The sequence below is a fragment of the Diabrotica undecimpunctata genome, chromosome 1 (genome assembly GCF_040954645.1).
Source record: "Diabrotica undecimpunctata isolate CICGRU chromosome 1, icDiaUnde3, whole genome shotgun sequence".
NCBI lineage: Eukaryota > Metazoa > Arthropoda > Insecta > Coleoptera > Chrysomelidae > Diabrotica > Diabrotica undecimpunctata.
In genome coordinates, this window is record NC_092803.1 from 13,444,288 (window position 1) to 13,472,168 (window position 27,881).

The window sequence follows — 27,881 nt, forward strand, 5'->3', positions numbered from 1 at the left end:
ATAAAAAAAAAAAGATTTTAAAATGAGTTTAATGAACGGAGGTTTAATATTATTTATATTGGTTGATTGTAATGAAAATTATATTTTGTTTTTCTTTCGACGTTTCGATTTACAATCCGGAAATCATTTTCAAAAAAAATTTAAAATAAAAATTAATAATGATTAATATTTTTTTTTGGCCTCGGCGTTAGCGATTCAGCCAGTCTCAACAATTTCATTAAACTAGAGAAAAAAAAAGTTGTTGAAAATTAATTGAGTATTATTGCAATAAAATTAAAATTAAAATAAAATAATAAATAAAAATAGACGTGGCCACTCGCTTCTTGTCTAGGGACCCATCAAGACATTATATAGACAAACTAGCTAAACAGACTAGGTCACGGTTAGGAGGTAAAAACAATTAAGATTAAACAGAGCAATTTCAAGATAAACAAGCAGAAAAAGATTTTTTTTCAAAATTTCAAATTTTTTTTTTTTCTTTAAAATCATTTTTTTTTAATAACTAGTTTGAACCGGTCAACTTACAGATCATATAAAAAATACATAAATAAAGTAAATACCTAATAATTTCATCTGGGTTGCTAATTAGGGGGTGATTTTCAGTGGTTTTTTACCATAAAGGGATATTTTGAGCGTAATTTACTTAGTTTTTATGCTAGAATTAAAAAAAAAAACAAAAATAAAGATTTTTTAGAACACTTTCTAAAAGTTTTAATGAGTTTTTCTCGAAAACTGCTGTATTGCTTGGTTATTTGACGTTTGGAATTTGACAAATTAGAACCTATGTTTAATGAGCTACAACTCTGATTCCGACTTCATAGGGTCTATAGACTTCATGTTCTTATAAGCTACGTTTTTGCTTAGAATATTTTTATCGATAAAATAATAACTTTTTGAGTTATTTGTGAAAAACCGTCTGAAAATGGGGTATCTATTTTAAAAAATAAACATTATGAACACTCGCAAATAACTCAAAAAGTATTGACTTTGCGCAAAAACTCTACCGAACAAAAGTTGCTTAGAATTAGTTAATTGATCTGTTTTCGGACTTATTTTGAACGTTCGTTTTTCATCCCCGGGGAGTGGCTTTGACCCCCCAAGTAAAAGCAACCATGTGTTCAAATCTGAAAGTGAAGTAAAGGGTAAGAGAAACCTAAACCTAAATTTTCAAGCAAATTCGTTGTGCTGAAATAAATTAAACTCCAAAATGGTTATTTACTGGCGTATAAAAAGATGCAATTGAAAAGAAAAAACGTTGAATCACTTGAACAAACGGTAAGGGTAAATATTTTGACATCGCGTCCGTTAAAAACTCATCCGTATTTTATAATATTGTAGGTCACTATTTAATCTTCTTATTTATCTTTCCTTGGTACACATTTTTTTTAATATGTGAAAAGCAATACCATAAACAATATCATTAATAAGGAGTAGCCGCGCCCTATAATTTATGTTGTTCTCATTTTTCCTTGATTAGTTGGTGCTTTCAGTCCCTTTACTATCTGCTCGACAGTAACACATATGTTTTCGATATTTTAATATTTTGTAAGTAGTTTTAAATGATTTTTCTGTGTTATTTTTTAAATGCTTGTTTACAATCTCGATGTAATAATGAAAATGTATTACATTGTTAACTAAAAAAATTGATTTCTATTTCCACTCCGGAGATAGAAATAAAAAAGGTTATTTAAGAATTTGTTAAAAAGAGTATATAACCACCAAAGTTGTCAAAAAGGTTATGTCATTTCACAAAATTAAAAAGTTGAAAATTGATATACTCGGCCGCGGTGTTTTAGGCAGCAGCCATGCTTTGGTATATATGAGAGTGGATTTTTGCCCTATTTAACTTCAAATTCTGATGTGTGCATTTGTGTATTTTAAGTGTTTTGCATCATTAATATGTGCTATAAGCGTTTTTGTATGTGAAAGTGTTCGTGTATTGTGTACGTGTTTTATGTGTTGCATATGTATTGTGTATGATTAAAGATGATGTGTCTCAGAGTTTCTTAATCGGCTACTATTGTTGGTATATCCTTGTTATTGACTTTTCCTTTCAGTATTAGGAAACCAAAACTGGCTACATTGTATAAATTTTTTCTTATTCATACTAGATGGGTCTGGCTTAGCATACCGACCTAGAAAACCCGAAGGGATCATTTTGTCCCCAAGTTCTTAAATCAAAAAAAACCTAGTTTAATGAAATGATATAAATTTTAGACAATAAAATCTGATTTTATTCTTTAGTTTCATTGTGTTAACGTTTGGAACATCATACAGTTTGCAGTTTTTGGCATTTGCCTCGCATTGCCTTGTTAGAGTCGTTACACTGATTGGAAGTATGATTTCCTTTACAAAATATTTTCAACTAATATTTTTTTCGTTTTTGGACAGTAACAGTGCTGGTTGTTGGTAGAACAGGTGTTGCTGGCTGTAGTACCAGATTTCGGGAGGCAAGGTATGGAGCCCGTAATTCTTCACACAACTGAAAAATAATCTAACGATGACTGCGTCTACTTCCAGTTACTTCTTTATAAATAATTCATGCATTTATTGCTCCTAAGTCAAGCATGTTATAAAACACGTCATAGGTCATCGTCTTGGGGTTTATACCCCATATTTGTGTTATTTATAAAAACTTACTATTTTAGAAAGTTTATTTCATCGACAGCAACATCCACTGATTGATGTAACGTGCTTAACGAAAGCATATTTTTATGACTCTTTCCTTATTTTAGTATGTAGTAATTGTTATTTTCTAGTCGCTCTGGAATATACCTATGGGTAACCTACAATTCTCTATTTTCACGCTGTACGCTTAGAGAAACATATTTTCTGCTTCGATTGAAAGTACCCACAAGACTTGTTGATTTTTTTTGCAATGGCTTGGCCAATTTCATCAAAGTGAAGTAGTTATCTGTCGTTAACATTTTTGCCCTTACCCAGTTGATTTTTCATTATCCGCAAAACAACGTGTTTACCAACACTTGTATCTTTATTACTTTGAAGATCAGTACCAGTATAACGGTAACTTTTTACAATATAAAAAGAGAAATCAAACGATTTCTACCTGGCAAAACCGAATTCAAATTTTTACCAACTGTGCTTCCTAAAACTTGCGAAGCAAACAGCTTGATAAATTACTCGCCAAGGGAATCTAAAATTGCATTTCACATGCCGTTCATCATGGTCAAAATTCGTAGTGAATTCAGTTTCTGGTACTCCAACCGAAGTAAAGTAATAAAACATAATGACGGTATTAGATTTTTGTTTTGATACAGAGCAGCGATAGCCGTTTATACGTACTTCGACCTCTTTAGGTCTCCTCAGAGTGGCTTTACCGCTAATACCGTCATTATGTGATATTTACAATATATTTTTATTTTACCCAAGCCAGAAGCCAAACTTTTATGCCAAACTTACTAATTTAGAACCAATAAATTTCCATGTTGTTCCGTCTTTGGATTGTTCGCTGTCTCTGATTGAAATGGCTTTTGCTTGTGGACCTCATTTTATCTGAGACTTAGCTTAGATGCAAATAATATTAGCTGAATCATGTTGCTAAAAAGTAGAAGCACTGCTTATATAAATTGATGACTTTATACACAATAAAACTTTCTAACTGATCTGAAGCATCAGAGTCACTTGAATCACTATTAAGTTCTTCTTTCTCTTTTTATATAGACATGACTCTGTCTGTTTTTCAATGTGCCCTCAGTAAGTTACATCGTTTTCGTGGTCTTCCTACTAATCGTCTTCCTATTGGTGAACCATCCCTTGCCGTATTTACTACTCTATTTGTTGTCGTTCGGCTTATATGATCTTTCCATTCCACACTTCTATTTCGTTCTTGATGTTCTCCACTTTGCATCTGCGTCATATATCTGTAGCTACTTCTAGCTCTGTTTCCTAGTGTCTTACCATCAATTTTCTTAAGTGTTTGCATCTCTGCTGTTTTTAACATCCTTTTGTCCTCTCTGTGTCAGGTCTTGTTTCTGCCGCGTATGCCATTACTGGCCTGATAACTGTTTTGTAAATTCTGCCTTTTGTTTCTATCCCGATATTTTTATTTCTCTATTGTTTTATTAAGGCAGCCTGCGGCTCTGTTTGCTCTATTCACTTGATCTTCCACTTCGGTTTCGAGATTTTTAGTAGTGGTACGTATTTTTCATCGTCTGACTAATTTTTTTTTTCAAATTCAGATTGGTCTCCCGAAACATCTTTTATTTTTCAAATTTCTTCAATGTTCAAGTTTCGATAGTCCCCGTTAAGACATATTTACATTCGTCTTGAGTGTTCACAAATAAGCGAATGTTATCCAGAAAAAAGAATCAGCAGAATCTAATAAAGCGCTCGATAGACAAAAAATCCGACAGGAAGTTAAAAAAAGGATCGTCGAATTTCCGAGAAAACGATAATAACTGACACAGGGCCAGTTTGCCTCCTTCAGACTTCTATGGTACTCTTTACCAAAATTTTCCTTTGGTATTGTCTTTTTCTCCAGTTTCTTTTTGTATAGTACTCTATATAATTTCTTTTCATGTGTTGGTATTACTTGACAGACTTGTTCAACTTCACTGATTATGTCTAGTTTAGGAACTGTTGGGCGTGTACATAATTTAGACCTTTTGGGAGCGCTTCCTGTTGCTTTCAACTGCATTTTTCATAGATTAACAACTTGTTGTGTTGTTTGCATTGAGTCTTATAAGGTTATTTATTGTATTTGTTGTGCCTGATGTTTACGAACAGGTTTTTAAATTTCTTAATATGTGTGGTTCTTTGTCTGCTGCATGTGTTCGTTTGTACCATTTGTGTGCAACTTGTTATTCTGCTAAAATCATAATTTGCTATTTTATAATAGATAGTTTTCCATACTTACAATTTCCTATTTTAAAGAATACAAATTAAACCTGTGGTACTGAATCATCTCTCTTATTATATCTTAATCTTATACACGAAATTTAAAAATGTTTTTTAAATCATGTTACATCACAGAGTCAAGAATATTGCAAATAATCTACCTAGATATTTAATTTTAAATGTAGTGATGTAATTATGTCGATAAGTAAAGATTAACATACAAAAAGGTGTCGTCATACCTTTGTCCTAAAATAAACTAATTTTTTTGTATTTCGCACAAAAACACAACAAAACACATGACATATGCGTTTTTGATTTACTCTTTACATTCTGTGTTTACTTTTCTATATTAATATTTATTTTAGAGAACAATAAAAGTTAGCTTATAGTACAGTTCGTTTAAAATATCAGTCCAAGTCTTTGGACTTTGGTCTATCAAACGAATTATTTCTATTTATACAAGTATTGTAATTTCGAATTTTTAAACGGGTCTGTACCTCTGGAAATTTACTGCGGATTATAAAGCCAAGTTTGTTAAGATTTATAATTTGAAACAAAGTATTACTATGTTTTTCTTGTACTAAATGTTCACTGCACTTTAAATTGTTGTGAACAAGTATAAAAAAGTAAACTAGATATCAACTAATGGAAATAAAATATCAACTGTTGCAGAATTTTTTTGAATGAAATACCCTGGTATCAATAAAACGACCACAAAACATATATTGAACCAAAAATTTTCCAATCTAGGACTATTTTGTACATTATGTGACTCGCCAAACTTAAGATGTCTAAATAAAAAACTATCCAATTTATCAATAAATCAAATACCTTAAAAGAATTTTGAAGCCGTAACTAAAGTTGAAGCAGCTAAAAAACTATCTAATAATTTGCCTGTTTTCATTGAGATATACGATTTATTAACAAAAAATGGGGGCAAACTGAACTATCTTACAAAAAAAATTGACGAGATCCATAAAATAAATAATCTGCTAAATCGCAAAACAATATTTAAAATCTATATATAAGTCAGATGGAACAAGATATTTTCAATATATCGTCAGTTTTTTTCGGCTGTTACGATGACACTATCAAAGGTTTAAGTCCAAGACTTAAATTCAACTGAGATTAAGATGGGGTTAGAAAGGCTCTCTTCAAACATCAGTGAAATATCTAATTAAATAAGTAATCTTACATACAAATTATCTATTATACCAATCTGAAAGTTTTCAGTTTTCAAAACTGAAAACCCTCAATACTTTAAATCACGTCCAGAGAAAATGCTAAAAATTACAAAAGATAAATGTTATTATGTAGTTCTTAGCCACTTACCCAAAATTAACATACTTAAACAAGCAGCTCTCTTTATTACAGCAAAGCTAGACATCAAGGAATATATTATAGTCCATTTCCATCATATTGATAGCACATTATGTATGCAAATCCCTAAACTGTTGCTACGGGTGACTCAATGAAAAATAGATATTTGTCAACAAGTTTACAGAAGTATATAGGAAAACAATTTTAAATTGAGTATAACCATCAGGTACAAAGGTTGAAGCAGAATAGAATACAATAGTTTTAAGGGTTACTAATCCCTAAATAAAGTTGCCAGTGTCGGAGTGATGGAGATTAACAGGTACTAATGAATTTGCAAGAAATGTAAGATGTTTATTTTATTGGTTATATACAAAATAATTTGTGGCCCTAACAGGGGCCGATTTGAAAAAAAATGAATATTATTTTAATTAAATTCCATTTCAGATTCACTGCTTTCTTCAGAATCTAAAGAATCTTCAACTCCAATGTTAATTATTACCGGTTCCAGCATTGTATCAGTCATATTATCCAAATTCCACATTTTATTTTCTTCCTTGTGAGCATGACTAACAGCATTTTTCCAATTTTTTGGAGTTACTTTTGATAAGGAATGTTCTAATAATTGTTGTAAGTCTTCTAATTTAAAAGTTTTGTTGTTGCGTCCGACTTCACGCTTTACTTGAGACCATATATTTTCTATCGGATTCAGATCACAGTGATATGGGGGTAAACGTAAAATAATTACATCACGGTTTAATGCCATTTCATCAATTATATATTTTTTATAAGCTGCTTTATGTTGCCTTACAATAGGTAATAATTCCTTTTTTGTCGAATTCTCCTTGTACTCAATTGCGTGTTTATCCAACCATTCGATTATCTCTCCTTTTTTTCATGCCGTTGTTGGCAATTTTTCTGCTAGTCTTGAATGATAACTAGCATTAACTATGACTATGACAGAATTTTTTGGAATTAAATCCAACATTTGCTTAAAATATTCTTCAAAAACGTCAGCAGTCATTTCCTCGTGGTAATCTTTGGTTTATTTTGAGGCAAAACTTAATAATCCACCATTGACAAAACCGTATTCGTTTTCAATATGGGTTATTATGAGTCTGCGTCCTTTTCCAACGGGAATATTGTTTATTCCAGTAGATACACCTTCGATGAATGCCTGACGAGAACTTTTTACATTTGTATCAACCCATAGATATGGTACAGTATGACCTTCATTTAGCCAAGTCTCGTCCAAATAAAAAATTGTTTTCCCTTCTTCTCGGTACTTTTTAATAGTTTTTAGATAATCTCGTCTCCAACATACAATGTAATCTTTTTCAATTAAAACGGATTTTCTTCTATTGTTGTGCCAGCGAAATCCCATCTCTCTCAATAGTCCCCATAATTTCTTGTTGCTTATGATTGGTAACTCTTCGTTTTCTCTAATTAATGTTTGGATTTTGTCCAATGTTGGAAATTCTTTGTTAAAAAAAAATGAGTTGACGCTGCGTCTTATCATGTTTTTATGTATTTCCTTAATTTCCAAGGGTTTACTCCTTCCACTCTTCTTGGGAGATGAAACAGTTCCTCCTTTTCTTTATTTTAGGAATCTATAAATTGTTGCTTCTCCAACCCCTGTCATATTTGAACACATGTTAACGATTTCACGAACATTACTTAAAGTTGATGTACAAGTGCATCGTGTACATTTAATATTATATTTTTCTCTCTTAGACTGAAGGCACCTTTAAAACTACACTTAACCGGGATAAAACCTGTTGTCGACGTCATTTTTAAATGCAAATAACAAAATGTCGACACCAAAAACGTAGGTAGATAAGCCATGAACAATGTACATCTACAAACTAAATGGAAGATGCAAACAATTTCTTATTTATATTATTGGCATAAGCTGTACTGTGTCATAAAAACTACTTAAACTATCATTAGTGAAGCCTTATCAGTAATTCCAGGTAATCGTTCAAAGAAGGTATTCTTTTTGTGTCAGGCGATAACTTGTATAGAAAACAATAATCACCTTTAAATTACTGTTTACATTAATTTATTTCGTGAAACATTGAATTCTCTCGTTAATCACCCGTGTATAATTAACAATAATCGTGTGGCATATATACCGACGTTTTTTATGCACAAAAAAGGTTTAGTGAGATTAGTGGACACTTATTTTACAGAAGATTTTTTAAAAGATAATGAATTGTTGACGGCATCTTAAAATATTAATTTTTTTTATTTCTTTCAAAACAAGTATAGGGTGACGCCTATGGTTTTTTGACCTGTTGAGGATTTGCATACATAATGTGCTATCAATATGATGGAAAAGGACTATAGATGTTATGTCTTCTCTTCTATCCTTTATCCTTCGTAAGGATGTGGTGACGTTATGGTATTTGACGAATACTTGCTATGCATTCTTCTCTCTCCTGTGCTGCCTCAGACAGAGAGTAACCGGTAGCGCACTTTATTTGGTCTGACTATCGGAGTGGCGATCTTCCTCGAGTTCTTTTACCATCTACCTTGCTTTGACCACCAACCTCTCCATGCCTTCTATTCATCTGGTGTCAAAATAAACATAAACACAAAAATATTCACCGACAAGTAAGTCATCGAAATTTGCAAATCTAGGGTATCCTTTTCATTTCCATACTAATTTGAATAAGAAAGATACTTTGAAACCATTGATAAATGTGGATCCTTTGAGCCCACCAAAAGATAGACTCGAATAGTCGATATCTTCTAGCACAATTAAGAAAACCTGATATCTTAAAAGTCATGAAGCTACATCTTGTTTTTCTCCACAACGAACTGATTCAGTATGTTACGAAGGATTTACCAACAGAACCTTTAAACTCTTTTGACATCCGAAAGATTTCCCACTAATACTGAAGATCTACGCAATCCTTCTAGAATTTAATGATGGTATTGGTCCTCCTGAGGTGGAAGCTGATCTGGTTGCTTTTAGATCCTTTCTTAATTCGGAAAGAACGATTCACCTGCAAAAATCAAGGAAGATCACCGAAATTACTATTTTTTTGTTACTAGAAAAAGTAAGTTTTTAAACAAAACGTCGTATTTTGTGAGACAGGAAATCTCAAATTATTTTAGTGATTAAACCATAAGCATGGTTCTGATTAATACTCATTCATATTTAAAATATAGAACAGATGAATTTTTTTTGTGTGTAGAGGAATTAGGATTTCCTTCGATAGTTGCGGTTACAGGGCACTGTCTTGAAGTCAACGAGCCTTTTTCTGTTAAAAAATATACCACAATTTCTAGGTATAAGCAGGCTTCTGCAGGTCATCATGCAGGGTAGAGTCGATGGCAAAAAGGGAATAGGTAGAAAGAGGAAGTCATGGCTGCGAAATATTCGAGACTGGACAAACATGACTGTAGACGAATTATTCAACGTTGCAAAAGTTCTCTTTCTGAGATAATAATCCTTCCTGCAGACAAAGGTAATGCCACAGTCATCCTGGATACTCCTTCCTACATAGAGAAAGTAAACGACTTACTTAGGGATACATCCTGTTATAATACAATTTCTCGAGACCCCACTCCTAGAGTCGAACACGAAATTTCCCATGCCATCAAACAATCCGATCTCTCCGATGATGTTAAGAAGCCCATAGTTCCGAAAAACTCCATCTGCCCAGAATTTACGGTCTTCCCAAAATCCATAAAGACAACGTACCTCTTCGTCCCATTGTGACTACGATTAACTCTCCTACCTACAAACTCGCAAAGTACTTGTCGAATCAGTTTAAGACCTATACTGGTCGTACCTCTTCTTATGTCTGAAATTCCACACATTTCATCACCTTAATCTCCTCCCTCACGGTCGATCCCCAAGACATTCTCGTCAGTTTCGATGTATCATCCCTATTTACCAATATTCCCATACATGACTCTCTAGTTGTTCTGCGAGATCACTTGACCAATGATAACAAGTCTTTGGTTTTGGCAGATCTTGCGGAAAAATGCCTCCTTTCAACATATTTTTCTTTTAGAGGCAATTTCTACAAACAAATATCTGGAACACCAATGGGTTCTCCCCTTTCCCCTGTCATTGCTGACATTTTTATGGAAGCCTTTGAGTCTTTAGCCCTAGAATCTTACCCCTTAAAACCAAAAGTCTGGTTCCGCTACGTTGATGATACATTTATCATCTGGCCCCATGGTCAAGATATCCTTTCTCCCTTCCTAGATCATCTTAACTCACAACATCCGAGTATAAAATTCACAATGAAAGTAGAAAATAATCGGTCCCTTCCCTTTCTCGATGTGTTAGTCACCTCCAAGCCCAATGGCCGATTGGGTCACTCTGTTTATAGAAAAAAGACCCACACGAATCGTTACCTACATGCTTCATCACACCACCATCCTGCCCTAAAGAATTCTGTGATCAACTCTCTCATCCATCGGGCCATTTCGATTTCTGAACCTGACAACCTTAGAGAAGAACTTGGCCATCTGCAAAAAACCCTTGTCGCCAACGGTTACTCCAAGTCCACAATTCAAAATATTACACACCGACATCTACATCCCCCTTTACACCCTAGGACGACAAATTCAGAATCTTCGGGTGATACTCCTGTGGCTTTTCTTCCGTATATTCGAAGTGTCACTGATAGGATTGGCAAAATTCTTCGCAAAGAAGGTATCAGGACTACTTTTCGACCACACAAGAAAATCTCACAATATCTACCCTCTCCTAAGGACCCATTACCGCCCCTATCTTCCTGTGGTGTCTATTCTATTCCTTGTTCATGTGGACAAGTGTATATTGGCGAAACTGGTCGTTCCGTCAAAACTCGGATTCAAGAGCATCAAAGATGCATTCGATCAGGTCTTTTCTCCCATTCTGCAGTTGCAGAACACTGCCAAGAAACCGGTCATTCCATATTGTTCGAAAAAACCCATATTATTTCTAAGAGCCCCTTCTTTTATTCCAGGAAAATCCGCGAATCTCTAGAGATCCGAAAAAATCCACATAATATCAATCGAGAGGAAGGATACCACTTGTCTCCCATATGGAATCTCAGTCTAGAGCCGCCGTCCGGTCCCGCTACCACGATGCAGCCACATGATTGGCCAGCGCGCGCTTCTTGACGTTCGCGTCACGGAGTGTGCCGATACGTCCCGACACGACAGGTCACCGCGACTATAAATAGAGCGGTAGCGGAGTATCTTTCACTCCCCGCCTCTCGACGCGTTAGTGTTCTGAGCTGTTGGACGTGAATCCCTGTCCTGGCATTTGGTTTTCACCTCTGGCTGCGTTAAGTAGTTGAGTTACTGTGACCAAATGCCCATCTTGGTAGTTAGTAATCGCCTCTGGTTGCGTTGAGTAACTGAGTTACCGTTGCTAACTACCCATCTTCCTGTCTTTTGTTTTCTTTTTCTTTTTTTGTTCTCCTGAAGAAGCTACATACAATTGTAGCGAAACGTCGAGATGAACCCAGTTTTGGGTCACTCACAAATGACACGGTCCAAACCCGGAAGACGAATAAACTATAATTCTGACTCTGGCCGTGGAAGCCTACGATTTCATTCAACTCCTTACAGTATTTAATATCTGACTACAGATGTTCAAATTGGTTTTTCTAATTCTATGACAACAGGTGCATTGTTTATCGACATAAAAAATGCATATGACAATATTGATTTCAATATACTCTGTGATAAACTTGTGTTTCTTGGTATTCCAAAATCGATAGCACCTTTACTATCAAATCTATACAAAGACAGAAGTGTATCGATAAGAGTAGGTGACAATATTATTAGACCCAAGATTACATCAAAAGGTATTCCACAGGGAGCTGTTTTAAGTCCACTTCTATTTAATTTGTACACATACGATTTGCACAAATTATGGTCTCCCAATATTCTTTGCTTACAATATGCTGATGACATTGTCAATCTACTCACATAAGAAAACGTACAGTGAAAGCACTACTGAACTTAAACCTATTATGTACAACTTGGATAATTGGACTTGGTTAAATGGATGCAATATTTCGTACCAAAAATGTGCCGTAGTGTTTTTTTCAAGAAAACAACGTATTTTTAAGATTACGCTGTAACCTTACATGGCAATGATATTCCAATTGTTTCGGAATTTAGATATCTTGGTGTCGTACTTAACAGAAAATTTCTTGACTCAACATTTTAATTATGCAATTGGTCGCTGCGAAAAAGGTATTAATTTTCTTAAAATGGTGTGCAAGAGATCTTGCGGTGCAGATCAAAACATTGCATTGGATTTTTATCGAGCCTATATAAGATCTATTAAATATTACTGCTGTTTGGTATATGGGTCAGCTAGCATAACCAATTTACGTAAACTTGATATAATCCAATTTAAAGATCTAAGAATTGTGTTAGGATTGGTGAAAAGCACTTTCAATGAAGCTACCCTAGTTATAGCATCTGAAAATCCACTTTCATTGCGCAGAGAATATCTGGCAAGCAAATATTTCCTAAACTAATATTATAGTGGCACTTATAATACAAAAATAATTATTGAATTAAATACAGCTGATTTAACATCCACATATTTCATTAAAAAAAACTCTCCCCCACTTGCAAGAGCAATTATAACTTGCAACGAACTCAAGTTAACAAATTCCCCTTGTAATTTTATCTGCGTATGCAGATCACATAGATCACATAGATAATCACATCTAACAAGTGTTCTAGCTACAAATATTATTATTCCTAAACACCAAAACGAATTTTGTTACACTACTCACAAAGAAATCTTAAGTGGCTATTCAGACCATATTGTGATCTATACAGACAAGTCAAAATTACTAACATGTACAACCAGTGCTTACTTTGTATCAAAAATGAAGATTAAAAAATCATTTATTTTAAATAATCAATCCAGCATCTTTTCTGCTGAAGCTTGTGCTATAATATACAAAGCCCTTGAATTGTGCTTTGAAAACCAGTGGAACAAAATTGTCATATGCAGTGATTCACTGTCAGTATTACACTCCTCACAAAACTTTAAATTCACAGTCAATAACAACATATTCATATTAGAAATTTTTCAACAATTACTAAAACTATCATATCCATCTGGTGTTAAATTTGTATGGGTTAAGGGACACTTAGATATTTTTGGCAATACTATTGCTGATTCTATAGCTTAAAATCCATTATAGCACCCACATATGGTGATAGAAGAATCCAACACATGTGACTTACTTGCCTATATCAAACAACATATTAAATTTAAATGGGACAGACGATGGATTCAGTTTAGTGAAAGCACAGGCACTAATTCATACAAATTTCAACCAACAGTAGCTGTAAAACAATTTTACAAAGATGTTACACTAAGCAGAAACACAGTGTCAGCTGTCTTAAGATTAAAAGAAGATCATGGATGTTTTCCTAAACATCTACACAAAATAGGAGTTCTCCCAACACACCGATGTGAGTGTGGAACTAGTATAGCTGATTTAAATCACATATTTTTCAACTGTCCACTACTTGTGTCCTCCTTGTACAATCCTGTATGAACGAATACTAATATTCATATGTAATTACGTGGCTAAAGGTTCCAAGCCAGAGCAAATAAGCAAAAAAAAGTATTTAGTATAAAAAAACTTATCTCCGTCGAAAATAACACGTGTAAAACAAAATTCAGGATGCGTACACGTACCTAAACAACACGAGAACTATACTGCCCGTCAACAGCGAATAGTATGTAGAACAAAATGCTATTTTTACCGCGTAATTTGAAAATTATTGCGACTCTCTTATGGTGCACGCGTTTCAAGAAGGTGTAGTCTCCCCTTCAAATTTTATTAAATTGACAATTGTGTAATTTTCAAGGTCATATCCGTTCAGAAAATCCACAAGCTCTAACACATATCTTAGAAAAATATTTACTATAACAAAAACAGAAAGGAATATATTATAAACTGTTATCCTTATTGTTTTTCAAATGCAAATGTTTTTTTAGGCTGACTGTTATAAAAATTTCAATAATCACATTTTGTTTCAGTAAATAATAGAATGGGATCAAACAAAAGATAAATCAAACACTTAAAATATAAGTGTTTGTTGAAGTTAAATCCCCTGACAAAAAGGACTATCAGCTGCTTTTATCCACGTCAAATATTTGTTCTTTTTTGCATATAAATATAATATACTCATCAAAATGTTGGCAGAAGAGTACAATACACTAATGGGTGCCAAAGTGATGGCCGTTCCTGACAAGGAAAAATATTGGGCCCAAATCTTAACGATTCTGGTTGGTAAGTAGGTTATTATTAAACACATAAACAAAAATATCTTCATATGGTCGTTTTTATAGGATAAGATACAAATGTCTGCCTATAGATTAGCATTTTGTGAACAATTTATGCAGCAAATTCTACCAGTCTCTGTAAAAAAAATTTTCTATTCTTTTTTTTCTTCTTGTTTTTATGTAGGCATAACTCTGTCTGTTTTTCAGTTGTCTAGTAAGTTATCGTTCCATTGTTTTTATGGCCATCCTACTGATCGTGTTCCTATTGGAGAACCGTCTCTTGCCGTCCTTACTACTCTATTTGTTGTCATTCGGCTTATATATCTTCTATTTCTTACCCAGTTCATGACGTTCTCCACCTTGCATCTACCTCGTATGTACTTCCAGTTTTGTCCTATAGTGTCTTGCCATTAATTTTTTTAAGTGTTTTTATCTCTGCTGTATCTAACATCGTTTTGTCTGTTCTATGTCAGGTCGTGTTTCTGTCGCGTATGTCATTATTGGTCTGATGACTGTTTTGTAAATTCTGCCTTTTATTTCTTTCCCGATATTTTTATTTCTTCATATTGTTTCATTCACGCAGCCTGCGGCTCTGTTTGCTTTATTCACTTCATCTTTCACTTAAGTTTCGAGCTTTCTGTAGCTAGATAATGTGATGCCTCGATGCCTGGATGCCCTAAACTTCATCACTTGTTCAATTATCTAACCTTCCAGCTCCAATTTATATCTAAGGAAATTTGCTATTGTAACCATGCATTTTGTCTTTTTTGGGGAAATTAACATGTTAAGTTTTCTGGGGGTTATATTAAATTGGTGCAACAAACGTTGTAAATCATCTTCATTTTGAGAGAGTAGTATTGCGTCGTCTCCATAGCAGATTATTTTAAGTTGTTTTTATCCCATTTGGTATCCTTTTTTAGTTCTTACTTTTTTATTATTTCATCCATAATCAGATTAAACAATATATGACTCAGGGAATCTTAATGTCTTATCCCATTCCCAGCTTCAATAGGGTCGGTTAGTTCTTCTTCCACTTTTACTTTTATTGTGCTGTTTTGGTAAATATTTTCGATCGTTTTGATTATTCTTAGAGGTATCTCTCTTGAGTACAATAATTAGATAACGTCCTTGAATTTAATCCGGTCAAATGCCTTCTTAAGGTCCACCATGTGGACTTTATCTTCATAACAAAGTCTCAAACTAAATATTTTCGAGTAAAATCTTATCAAGAAGGATATCTGGACTCCAGACCAGTCCGATATTCTGAACCAATAATAAGTCTGACGTATATTGACGAAAGAGGTTAGAGGAAAAAAGTATAAGCCAAAGAGTTCTATGAAATAACCTAAAGATCGAACTCCTTATGATCTTATTAAAATAGAAATGAAGCCGGCTAGCGGGCGCTATTTTTCGGCGAAAAAAAATAAGGGGGCATAAATTTGAAAATTAAACTTGACTAAATATAAGAAAATTTTGAAAGATCTTGCTTATGTTGGCACTATTGATAGTTTTTAACATGGAATATTGAATTTTGGAACTCACTTTATCAAATTGAACTTGTATCCAAGCAAAACGATTATTTTACATCAAAACAGTTACAAAAAAGATACCTATCCAACGGGATTAATATTACACTTAGATCTAGATGGGTTGAACGCCTTTAAACTTTTCTTCTCTATATTCTTTCAATCCAATCATCTATTCTTAATTTTTTATACACATGAATGAGGCTTGAATTCAAAACTCAGCAATATCAGAAACTTAAGAAAAAAATCGGTTGCCTGTAAAGTCGGTTTTACGGGCGAAGATTTTACGTGACAACGTCTTTTTCTCGGTAGAATATTTATTGATATGAATATTATTAAATTGCACAATAGGAACAAGGAATTGAATGAAAATAAGAATTGCAGAAATTTTAACTATAGAAATATATTTTGTTTACTAAAACATTGTACATGTAAACTTAAACTTAACTAATTTCTATTTGAGTGATTTTGTTGAGGATAGGACGATGATAGGAGAAATATGAAATAAAAGGAAGTGTTTCTGTTGTAATGTGATTCAACGCGCCTAATTCTCTAGTGCTGCGCGCGCAGCGGACCGATCATGTTTGAGTGGGAGAGAGACGCAAGGCATTCGCCGATCCGGCGGGCCTCTCTCTCGTTCGGTTACTCACCGTAACAGACGTGAGCGGGCGTTACACTTTTTCATGAATGACTCCGAGCCACAACCTAATTTAAGACGTTGTCACGTCAAAAGAAAAGAAAGGATTGTTGATTGTTGAATTCGGATAATTATTATTTAAGTGATATAATAATATTATGTGGGTATATTTATACAAAAAGTTCAAGAATTACTAAATAAGATATATTTAGTTAGGTCACGCCTTTTTGAAGTAGCGTTAATTTACTTTTTCCCTAAAGTATTCATGGAGCCTAACCCTAAGGTATTCATTGTATTCATGGAATTTCAAATCTTGTTTTACTTGTTTTTATTGTGGACATCTTGCGGACAACACACGCCGTAAACTTAGTTTATTATTACTATATCTATAGTATAAGCATGACTCAATAGGTATAATATTGCACTTATTTAACACAATATACAAAACTGGTATTATACCTCAAGAGTGGCTGTTGTCTACATTCGTTACACTGCCAAAGAAATCCAATGCAAAAGAATGTTCAGAACATCGAACAATATCTTTAATGAGCCATTTACTAAAGATATTTCTAAAAGTTATTCACAACCGAGTTTATCAAAATTTGGATTCAGAAATTAGTGATACACAGATGGGGTTCAGAAAAGGACTAGGTACTCGAGAAGCTCTCTTCGGTTTTAATGTTCTTACACAAAGATGCCTAGACGTTAATCAGGAAGTACATGCATGTTTTATCGATTTTGAAGAAGCGTTTGACAGAGTACGCTATGATAAGCTAAAAGACATTCTTGAAAGAAAGGACATAGATAATAAAGATCTGCGAATAATTCTCAATCTATATTGGAATCAGAAGGCTAACATCAAAATAGAAAATGAGATATTACAAGCAATAGAAATGCGCAAAGGAGTACGACAGGGATGCATTTTGTCACCGCTGCTATTTAATGTTTATAGTGAAAGCATCTGCCAGGAAACCCTTTTGCAAGCAAAAGAAGGAATCGTAATCAATGGAGAGGTTGTAAATAATATTCGATACGCAGACGACACTGTAATAGTTACAAGAACAGTAGAAGAACTACAACGATTACTTACAAATATAAATATTGCCTGCAAGAATTATGGCATAAGTATCAATATCAAAAAAACCAAGTATATGGTCTTCAGTAAGAACATGACACAACCAGCACATATTAGTATAAACGGCATTCATATTGAAAAATATCAAGTTACAAATACTTGGGGACTTCAGTAAACGATACTGGAGACCAAAGCAATGAAATAAAAAGACGTATCGAAATTTCCAGGGCCACCTTCATAAAGATGAGGAAATTCTTCTGACATAAATACGCATTTCTTCAGAATATAATGCAAGAAAAAATAGAAGGAAAACGGAATCCAGGCCGTAGAAGAATGTCATGGTTGCGTAATTTGAGAGAGTGGTTTGGCTGTACCACTACTGAACTCTTTAGGTCAGCTGTAAACAAGGTCAGGATAGCCTTGATGATTTCCAATCTCCGATAGGAGTGGCATAAGAAGAAAAAGAAGTATAAGCATTTATAGACCAGAAATAGTATGCGGTTGGCACGTTTGGGGGCAACGACACTATGTTATCTGAACAATTTAAATCTCTATTAGTTATCCGTATGAGGTTGTAGTGGAAGTTACCGCGTTAATGGATGTGCATTATATACAGTAGTGATTTGTTATTTTTGCCGATATGTAGTACAACGCTTTCACTTCTAGTTGTACTCAGACTCATTAATAATCCTAGTATGATATAGACGCAAGTAATCGTCCATAAAAATAAAATGGACCCATAAGAATGGCGTAAATGGTGCCCTATGCTTATTTGAAATAGTTTTTATGTACCTTTGTCGCCTCATATGACATGTGACATCCTATATACAACCATATAAAATCCTATGATGTGTCATCTTATACAGAAGAAGCAAATCCATCTTCGTTCCAGGGGAAACCATAACTAAGTCTTCCCGACGTGTTATTCTTTCCGCAATATTACATTTTTCTTTTTTTGCTTTCCAGAGTCTTTCGCGACTGTCTGGTGATCTTAAAAACAAACCACATCAGACCTAGTCCAATCTGTGTAACATTTCAGTCCATTCCAGATCTAGTCCATATTCTACGAATAGTAATGGATATATGGCTGGTCTTCTGTTTGATAAATTGTATTCAGTAAGTCGCTGGCGAATTGTCCTCCTGATTAAATTCACATTAAGTACTTCATTTAGACTTTTTCAGTCCAAATAAAGTTATATGCATATTTTTCAAATATCAAGATACAAAATAGATCACTGTCTAAGGATATTGCTCGTTTAAGGTATGATTCTGGTCAGGGGCTTTATAATACTGACTACGACCATCTAGAACTAAAGATACAGGCCTTACAGCGTTCATCAATATTCATTTTATTCAAAAATGTCACAATACTGTATTCAAATCACACACTGTACGATTCTTCTTTTTGCAGTGCCTATCAGTTTCGGATGTTGTTAACTATGTTGAAAACTATAGTTTATACACTGCTGCTATGAACAGATTTTTTTTACCCGTGTTCCTTCTTCTTCTTCCTGTAAAATAAATTGCAGCAATCCATCTATTTCGCTGTTTCCCATGATGGGGTAGTGGTATTCGATTTTGACTGGTTTTCTTGTGATTGACAATAACTGTGCAATAACTTGTTAAAGTTGTACAATTGCACACATTTTTGCACCTGAATGTATAATTACACAGATATAGCTGGTATGTAAATTTTGTCGTCATAACCTTGGCATCTACCGTGATAAAATCAGTAAGATAAGTATATTTTTTGTGTGATTTATTTAATCTACTACAAATATAAATGATATATTTATTATATTCGAAGTACTTTGCAAATACTATTTTATCCCCATGAAGTATCCTGACGGATATCCTGTCTTCCATTAGATATTTTGGTGATACTTTCCTTTTGTTCTACAATTGACATTAAGCGATTCTTAATCATGCGTTATTTTCGTTTTATCTTGCCCTAACGATCTTAACCAATACCTTCTTTTGATACACAGCTACATATAGATACTGTGCGTTTCATGCAAGTTACACTACTCATTAATTTATGCATCTTTAATTCTAAATACATAAATTATTATTTTTTTTAACTGCCCAAAATTTAGTGAATAGCTAGACTAGCGGCGGCCTTAAACTTTAATTTACACTTTAATTTCATTGGACTTTTTTTTGTCACACATCACACGACTCACTTCATCAACAATATCCTCTTATTTGTAATAATGCCTCCATCCTCCATACAAGGCCTGGAAGACCTAGGGCTAAAAAACAATTAATATAATATCTACTTATATATTACAAAACATATCCAAGGGGATGGCTTCTTGACCAATCGTGCTCCTTGCCTATTAAATTGACTAACAATTCTCCTCCACTCATCCTTGTTTGTTACACTTTTTCCCCAAACATCAAATACCTATTTTCTGAGATCTTTCTGTAAACTATTAAACGATGTTTGTCCGGATCGTCCTTTCCTTTTTTCGTAATTAAACCCCGTTTCAGGATCATATTTGGAATCTCTTTCTTTCTATTGCCCCATGGATCTCACTCTCTGTGCTTCAATGAAGCGACTGTTGCTTGGTTCTTTATACAGTTTGTAGTTGGCCGCACCCGATTACTGTGTTTTTGCCTCCATATATAGCCCTGAGAATGTTGCCTCCCCATCTTTCCAATATCCTACTTATATATTACAAAACTTGTATCAAATGGAAAGGCTTCTTGTCCAATCATGCTCCTTGCCTTCTAAATTGACTTGCAATTCTCCTTTATTCATCCCTGTTTATTGCACTTTCTCCCCAAACATCAAGTACCTATTTTGGGCCACATTTTAGGATCACATTTGATATCCCCTGTGCCTTTATGAAGCGACTGATATTTAATTCGTTACTCAGTTCCTCTAGCTACTTGTTTGTTGGTCGCACCCAACCTTCCACCGTCTTTTTGCATCCATATATAGCTCTGAGCGTTTTCCTTTCCCATCTTTTCAAATTCTCCGTATTTGCTTTTTTCATTGTCCATACTTCACTATCATACGTTACTGTGGGCTTTATTACCGTTTTATACATTCCTAACTTTACTTTTCTCGATATATATTTGGATTTAATCAGTGGTTTTAGGCTTCCCATCCTTTTATTTTCCTTTTGTCAATCTGGCATTCATGATTCCTTTCTTGTTTTTGTTAGAACGATAAGATTATCAGCGAAGGCCAGACATTGAGATGTTCATTGCAAAAAATGGATCCATTCGTTTTAACTTGGCTATTTCTGATTATTGTTTCCAAAACCAAATTAAAAAGCACAGTCGATAACGGATCTCCTTGTCTAAGACCTCTGTTCACTTCGAATTTATCCGATGACAATCCTTTACATACTACATGAGTTCGTGTGATATTCCGAGTCAATCTTACTGACTTAACCAGTTCTGCGGGTATGGTCAAGGGGCTCAGTGCTTCATACACTTTATTTCTTCTTATTCTATCATTTAAAATCTATGAAAAACGCATAAACGGTTACCTTATACTCATAGCAGGTAGTCTGGATTTCTTTTAGTGTAAAAATCTGATCTGTCACTGATCTATTAACTCTAAATCAGGCCTGATACTCACTTAGTTTATCTGCAGCAAATCTCTTGATTCTCTATCTTAGTGTCCTCGCTAATATCTTGTAATAACTATCCAACAGAGCAACACTCTCAACATTTTTTGCCATTTACGCAGCTATTTAATTTTTTCCATTTTTTGATATTTTAAAATCCATTGACTATACTTTTAATCTCTCTTTCACTAGACAGTTAGTGAGTATTCCATTTTATTTTTTCATGTATGAATTGTAATTCTAGTAACCCCTTTCAGTTTTTCAACTTCTTGATAAAACTATAGTATTTCCTTTTTCTGAAATCTTTCCTCAAATTAATTAAATTATTTTTCGTTATATTCTCTTTTCTTCCGACCACATACCCTTCTCATTAATCTTCTTTGATTTTTGTAACACTATGGTTTATGCCATCATTAATATTTGTTATTGTCAACTGTCTTAATACCTTCTTTTCCTTTGCTATTTCACGGCATTTTTCATTAAATCAATTCTTTCCTACTTTTATTTCGCTCTTTTGTGGAGTAATTTTATAATGTTCTATAGTTAGGTATCCCCTGTGTTGTAGTTTGGTACACTTGCTCTATTTTTAGTTTCTCTTCGACATTCTGGGATATATTTATTTCATTGATCTACTTTCTTCTTATTTCCATTTCGCTCATCTTTTCTACATCACTTGTGAATTTGTTTTTCTCAGTATCTATCTTCTTGTACAATTCCACATATAGCTCTAACCAGAAAATGGTCCGAACCGTCCTTTCATCAGCAAACATCTAGGTTCCCTATTCTTTGGTCATAATCAATTGTTATTTCAAGCTTGCTATATATTCTAGCAAGCTATGTTATATATAGCTTTTTTTTCCCAATTTTGCATTGCGATCACTGATAACTAATTTTAAATCATGTTTTGGTAGATGCTCATACTGATCAGTCAGTTACTCGTGGAACAGATCTTTTGATTCATCATCTTTTTCCTCGTATGGAGTGTGTATGTTAATTACACTCATATCCTTTTTTTCTCCCTCTATTCGTATTACACACATTCTGTCTGGCATAGGGCTGAAGAACATAACTTTTTCTTTGAAATTTTTTGAAACTGCGAGACCTGTTCCCAGGATCCTCTCTTTTCCGCCACACTTAAATAGCGCTATTCCCTTAACTTCCATTATTTCCGCTCCCTAAAATTCCAGGACGCTAGTATCATCTCGTTTGTGCATTCTTTCTTTTTGAGCTCTCGTATTAGCTCTCTTCTTTCCTCCTTTGGATTATTTTTCGTATTTATGCTTTCCACCAAATAATAACTCATACCGAAATAATAACCTAATTAGGTCAGTATTTTTGTTAAAAGGACGGTATTTAGAGGTGGATTGAAAGGTGGAATTATACAAGAGAAGCATTGTTTGTAGTGGCGGTACTATTACAAAAATGTATTAAATATAATAAATGTTTGTTCGTATGTTTCATAGATTTTCAAAAAGCGTTTGAGCAAATCCAACACGGAAGAAGAAACATAAACTTAGATTCTGAGAATATTACTCTAATTAAAAATCTATATTACAATTAAACAACAGAAGTAAGGATAAAAGGTAGTTGGACCAAACAGATAAGATATTCAAAAAGAGGTCAGGCATTGGTGTGTATTATTACCATAATTGTTTACTATATGCTCTCAACTAATATTTAAGAAAACGCCATGGTAAAGAACTGAAGATGTAAGAATTTGAGGGAATATCATTAATAACAGAAGATTTGTAGAGGATGTCACAAATAAAATTAAATATATGGGAATCTCTAAACCCTACATTGACAAACTTTTAATTAGACCCAGATGGGAAGAAAAAAGTCAGAATAGAAATAGCCTGAAGGTGTAAAATACAACTAAATTTTCACAAATAAGAAATTAAGTCTGGCATTAGATTGCGGTTCTTACAATATGTTTAATGGTAGCTGCCTTATGGGGTAGAAACTTAGACAGTGAAATCCCAATTCATAAAAATGTTAAGCATAAGAAGTGGCTCTTCAGACGATCTCTTAAAATTCCTTGGACGACTTAAATTATTAATGAAGAAGTATCAAGTGCAATCTTGATCAATGCAACGTTTCACGATGAAAAGGCAGGTCCGGCGAAACATGTCAAGCTGTCTGGGAAGATTTTTAAATTCTTCTTCAACTGCAGTCAGGAGTTCGGGAAGGGTGCGTGGTCTTCTTGCAAAAACGTGTCCTTAAGAAGACCCAACAGAAAAAAATCACAGGGTGTCAGATCACATGACCGTGCGGGACACTCAACGATTCCTTGTCTGCCTATCTATTTTATAAAATGAATATTAAACTCCATTCTCCTGCATGAAATGACGGATGTTCGCGAGTGTTGGAACGTTGTTTATTTGCCCACGTAAATCTTCTAGCACTTCCGATTTTTGCCATGCCAATTTTTGGAGAGCGTTGCCTATTAAATGGATAACTTCTGAAGAAACTTAATATAAGAAAAATATGATACCCAGGACAAATTTTAAAATGATAAATACATCTAAATTTTTATATAAGACATTTTTAGTTGGATGTTCAATGATTTATTGTTAATTTTAAAGTTTTTTTAATAGACTATAACCAGACAAATATAAAGCCATTCATATTTTTTCTAACAGTGTGCATATAAACAAACACTTTATTTGTAAAAAGATTAGCTTCTTAAAACATATTCAAAAAAGAGGAAATAAACTAATTGGTATTTTTCTTTTTGCAGCCAATTTGGCCGGCCTCTCCGAAGGTCTTCACTTTTCATGGGTGTCTCCATTCCTGGTAAAAATCACCAACGACAAGGTGAACTACAGCATCACCGAAGAAGAAGCTGCTTATTTCAACATCGTGACCCCTCTGGCTATGACAATATGCACCCCACTCTTCGCCAAGCTTTCCGACAAGATTGGAAGAAAACGTACTTTTTTACTTATAGCTATCCCGCATACCTTAGCATGGATCATCAAGGCCTTCGCCACGAATGTGTATCATTTTTACATAGCGCGGTTTATGGCAGGTGCTGCTAATGGATGTTCTTTTTCAGTATTGCCCGTTTATATGGCAGAAATTTCCCATCCGGATATAAGGGGCACTTGGGGTAATGCTCTACCCACATCCATGTACGTCGGAGAACTCTTGATCAATATTATCGGCAGCTACTGCGGAGTACGAATGACTTCTTTTATTTGCATGCCTCTACCTATTTTATTCGTCATTTTGTTTTGGTTCATGCCAGAATCACCCTACTGGTACATTATGAAGGGAAGATATGAAGACGCTAAAAAATCTTTAAAATTTTTGAAAAGAAAACAGAACATTGATGGAGACTTCAAACAGTTAAAGCAAGATGTGGAACGGCAGCTAACAGAATCTGGAAACTGGTTTGATTTGGTTAAAATTAAAAGCAATAGAAGAGCTTTTGTTGCTGGTCTCTTTCTAAGGGTTACGCAGCAAACATCTGGTATGGGTGTTTTCCTGGTCTATACTCAATTCATTTTCCAAAAGTCTGGTGGTAATGTTACGCATGAAATGGCTTCTATTATATACTTCGCTACCAGTTTGGTTCTTAACCTTTTTGCGTTATTCTTTATTGTAAAGAGATTTTCAAGAAAAGGTTGCTACGTTGTATCGGTGTCAGCAGCTGGAATAGTACTATACATCATGGGCGCCTACTTCTACTTAGACTCCAATACAAACACAGACCTTTCATCATTCCAATGGATGCCCATCACAAGCATGGTTTTGCATCAAGTATTCTTATCGTTTGGAGTATCAGTAATACCAACGCTTATGTTGGGAGAGATGTTCACTAGCAACATCAAAGCTAAAGCCATGACTATACTCATGATGGAATTTGGTCTGGGCAACATACTGATGAATACTATTTTTTACAACCTTAACGTAGGAATTGGATTCTATGCACCGTTCTTCTTCTTCGCTGCTTGCTGCACTTTCGCCACGATTGCTGCATTTTATGTTATTCCAGAGACAAAAGGCAAAACTTTGGAAGAGATTCAACAAATACTTAAAAAATAACTTGTTTCTTGTACTACGGAGATTGCTGAAAGACTGAGACTATATGATATTAAAGGTTTTCGTTCCAATAATCGAAAAAAATACATTTGTACTACAAAACCAATGTTGTAACAATAACTGTACTGTAAAGAGGCAACAAACGATTTAAGAAATAACATATTGGTGAGAATTTAAATTATACAAGATGTTTTACAACATTCTATTCTCCAAACATTGATTTTACGTCGATTATATCAATACAAATAGAATTTATCCAACTAGAAAAGTAAATACCTACTTGGGCATAATTTATGTCACAATATTTAGAAATATTGTAGTGACACATAACTATAGTACCAGTAGCTGAAATCAGTTTATTCCTTGCCATAATTTATAATAATATACAAAAAGTATTTTTAATTTTGTAAAAGATACGGATTAAATCTATTGTTTTTAATAAAACATAAATATAACTATAATGGTGTTTCTTTATCCTATAATTTTTATAACATATTACAATAATAAGGTATTGTTTCGAAGAAATATTCAAAAAGAAATATTCAACACTATAAAGGAAAGAAAAATGAGCAACTTTAATCAAATACTAAAAAATCAAAAATAAAAGCGATTGGTTATACAAGGAAAAGTGAAAGGAAAAAGAGGACCAAGGAAACGACGCACGTCCTGATTGAAAAATTGAAAACAGACTGATGCAAGTACAAATATTCACGTTCCATTCACAGACTAACAATATTCCTAAAATCTCTTTTGTATCACTTCCATTTATTAAGGATGTCACTCCCAAATTGACCAGAATTTTTGTTCAATACTTACCAAATGTAAAAATTGCTTATAAAAGCACTCTAATTGTGGAATTTTTGTACAACTCATTGAAAGACAAAGTACCAAACTTAGATAAAAGTGATATTGTATACAAACTTAGTTGTTTATGCTGTGAAGGTTCTTATATTGGTCACACCTCCCAAAAAGTTTCCAGTCGTTTGACTCTTCACAAGAGTGACATTAGGTGACACTCTGATAGATGCTCCCTAGCCACACATGCTAATACAGCAGGGCACTCTTTCGATTTTCCGAATGTAAAAATCCTATCCATGGAGAGTAATTATTCAAAAAGATTGTTTTTCGAGATAACATTAATTTTTCAAGAAAAGGAAACCATTAATAAAAAAACATATACCTACAAATTGAGCACCTTATAATCATAATAAAATTGTTAACTTTAGATAATTACAAATCTACTTTCATTATATTAATGTGATATATAATATCTGTTCAACTTCATAAGTCTTTTTGTCTCTTCTTAAAAAAAAAAAACCAGCGCCTTTTAGGTATACTATTACCTTTACATATATTATAATTTTAAGATCCACGTTCTGTCGTTTATGAATTCGCAACTAATTGTTTTGTTTCTGATTAATTATATGTTTAACCTAGAATTTTTATAATAAGACTACATTTTTTGTGATGATTTTATAACATAATTTTATGTATGAGTTTTTTATTCCATTTTCTAAACATCATGCATAACAACTAACAACCTTAATAATTATAAAATATAGTGTAAAATACAAAATACTTTTTATTCTGTAACTTGTACTAATTTTGTTTATTGTAGCACCCTGATGATGCAAATAAAGATTTGCAAGAGCTTGGTAAACTAAAAACAGTCTTCCGCTACATACCTACCGAAATAGTTGTGTTTGTTTATAGTGAGAGGATGACTTCTTTCAAAGTTACCAATGCGGTTTACAGATTTTGGAGTAAATAAGTTCACATTCACAGTTCACTATCGGTCAATTTATAATTTTTCTTTTGTTATCATTAAACCTTAATTAATTCAATTATTTGAAATAGTTATATAGATTAAAGTAGGTAATTAAGTAATTTTACATTTCATCTAAAATGATGTTGAAGTGTGGCTCCATCTCTTAGTGTTCAAGTATGATAACACTGAGAGTTCTGTTCGAAATAGCAGTTTTCTTTTACAGACGAGTTAACATAGTTATTGTGAAATTATAAATTAAATTCACGATTATGACGAAAAATAAGAATGTAGTCGGGTTTTAAAATAAACATTAAAACAATTATTGGTTACCTATTAGCAATACTAAGCATTTAATGAATGTCTGTGGAAAAAAATTGAGATTTAAAAAATCTACTAACGCGCAACTATAGCTTATATCAGTTTAGATTATAAACATTTTTTCCATAAAATATTATAATTTTTCACCAAATTTTTTGTAAGTAAATTCGTACATTATTAAACATTCTTAATATTTAACTCATTAACACATTTCCTTAATTTTAGGAAATTTTAATATATTATCATTGAAAAAAATGTATCTAACTTAACCGTATGGTGACGCCATCTCTCAGAAAATTTACATAAACATAATACTTTAGTAAAAACAGATATTTAAAATTAAATAAAAGATAAAGGAATATTATTAGGAAATGCATTACAATTGTAAGTAAAGCAAGAGATAATGAAGATGCAACATTAAAAGAAAAACAGATGTGAAACATTTTATTATAATTATAACAGAATTGCCAA

The 27,881-nt window shown here is 33.4% G+C and overlaps 2 protein-coding genes across 5 annotated transcripts in view; one reads left to right on the forward strand and one right to left on the reverse strand.

Moving 5' to 3' along the window:
* The window catches only part of LOC140444908 (facilitated trehalose transporter Tret1-like), a 55,833-nt gene extending 30,048 nt beyond the window's left edge, over positions 1-25,785 (forward strand). For all 3 annotated transcript variants that reach the window (XM_072536616.1, XM_072536607.1, XM_072536597.1), the window contains exons 2-3: positions 14,210-14,462; positions 24,018-25,785. In XM_072536616.1, coding sequence (XP_072392717.1) covers positions 14,366-14,462; positions 24,018-25,327 — 1,407 coding nt within the window. In that variant the 5' untranslated portion in view covers positions 14,210-14,365 and the 3' untranslated portion in view covers positions 25,328-25,785. The remainder of the gene's footprint in view (positions 1-14,209; positions 14,463-24,017) is intronic.
* The window catches only part of rk (G-protein coupled receptor rickets), an 896,029-nt gene that overhangs the window by 239,776 nt on the left and 628,372 nt on the right, over positions 1-27,881 (reverse strand). The window lies entirely within an intron of this gene.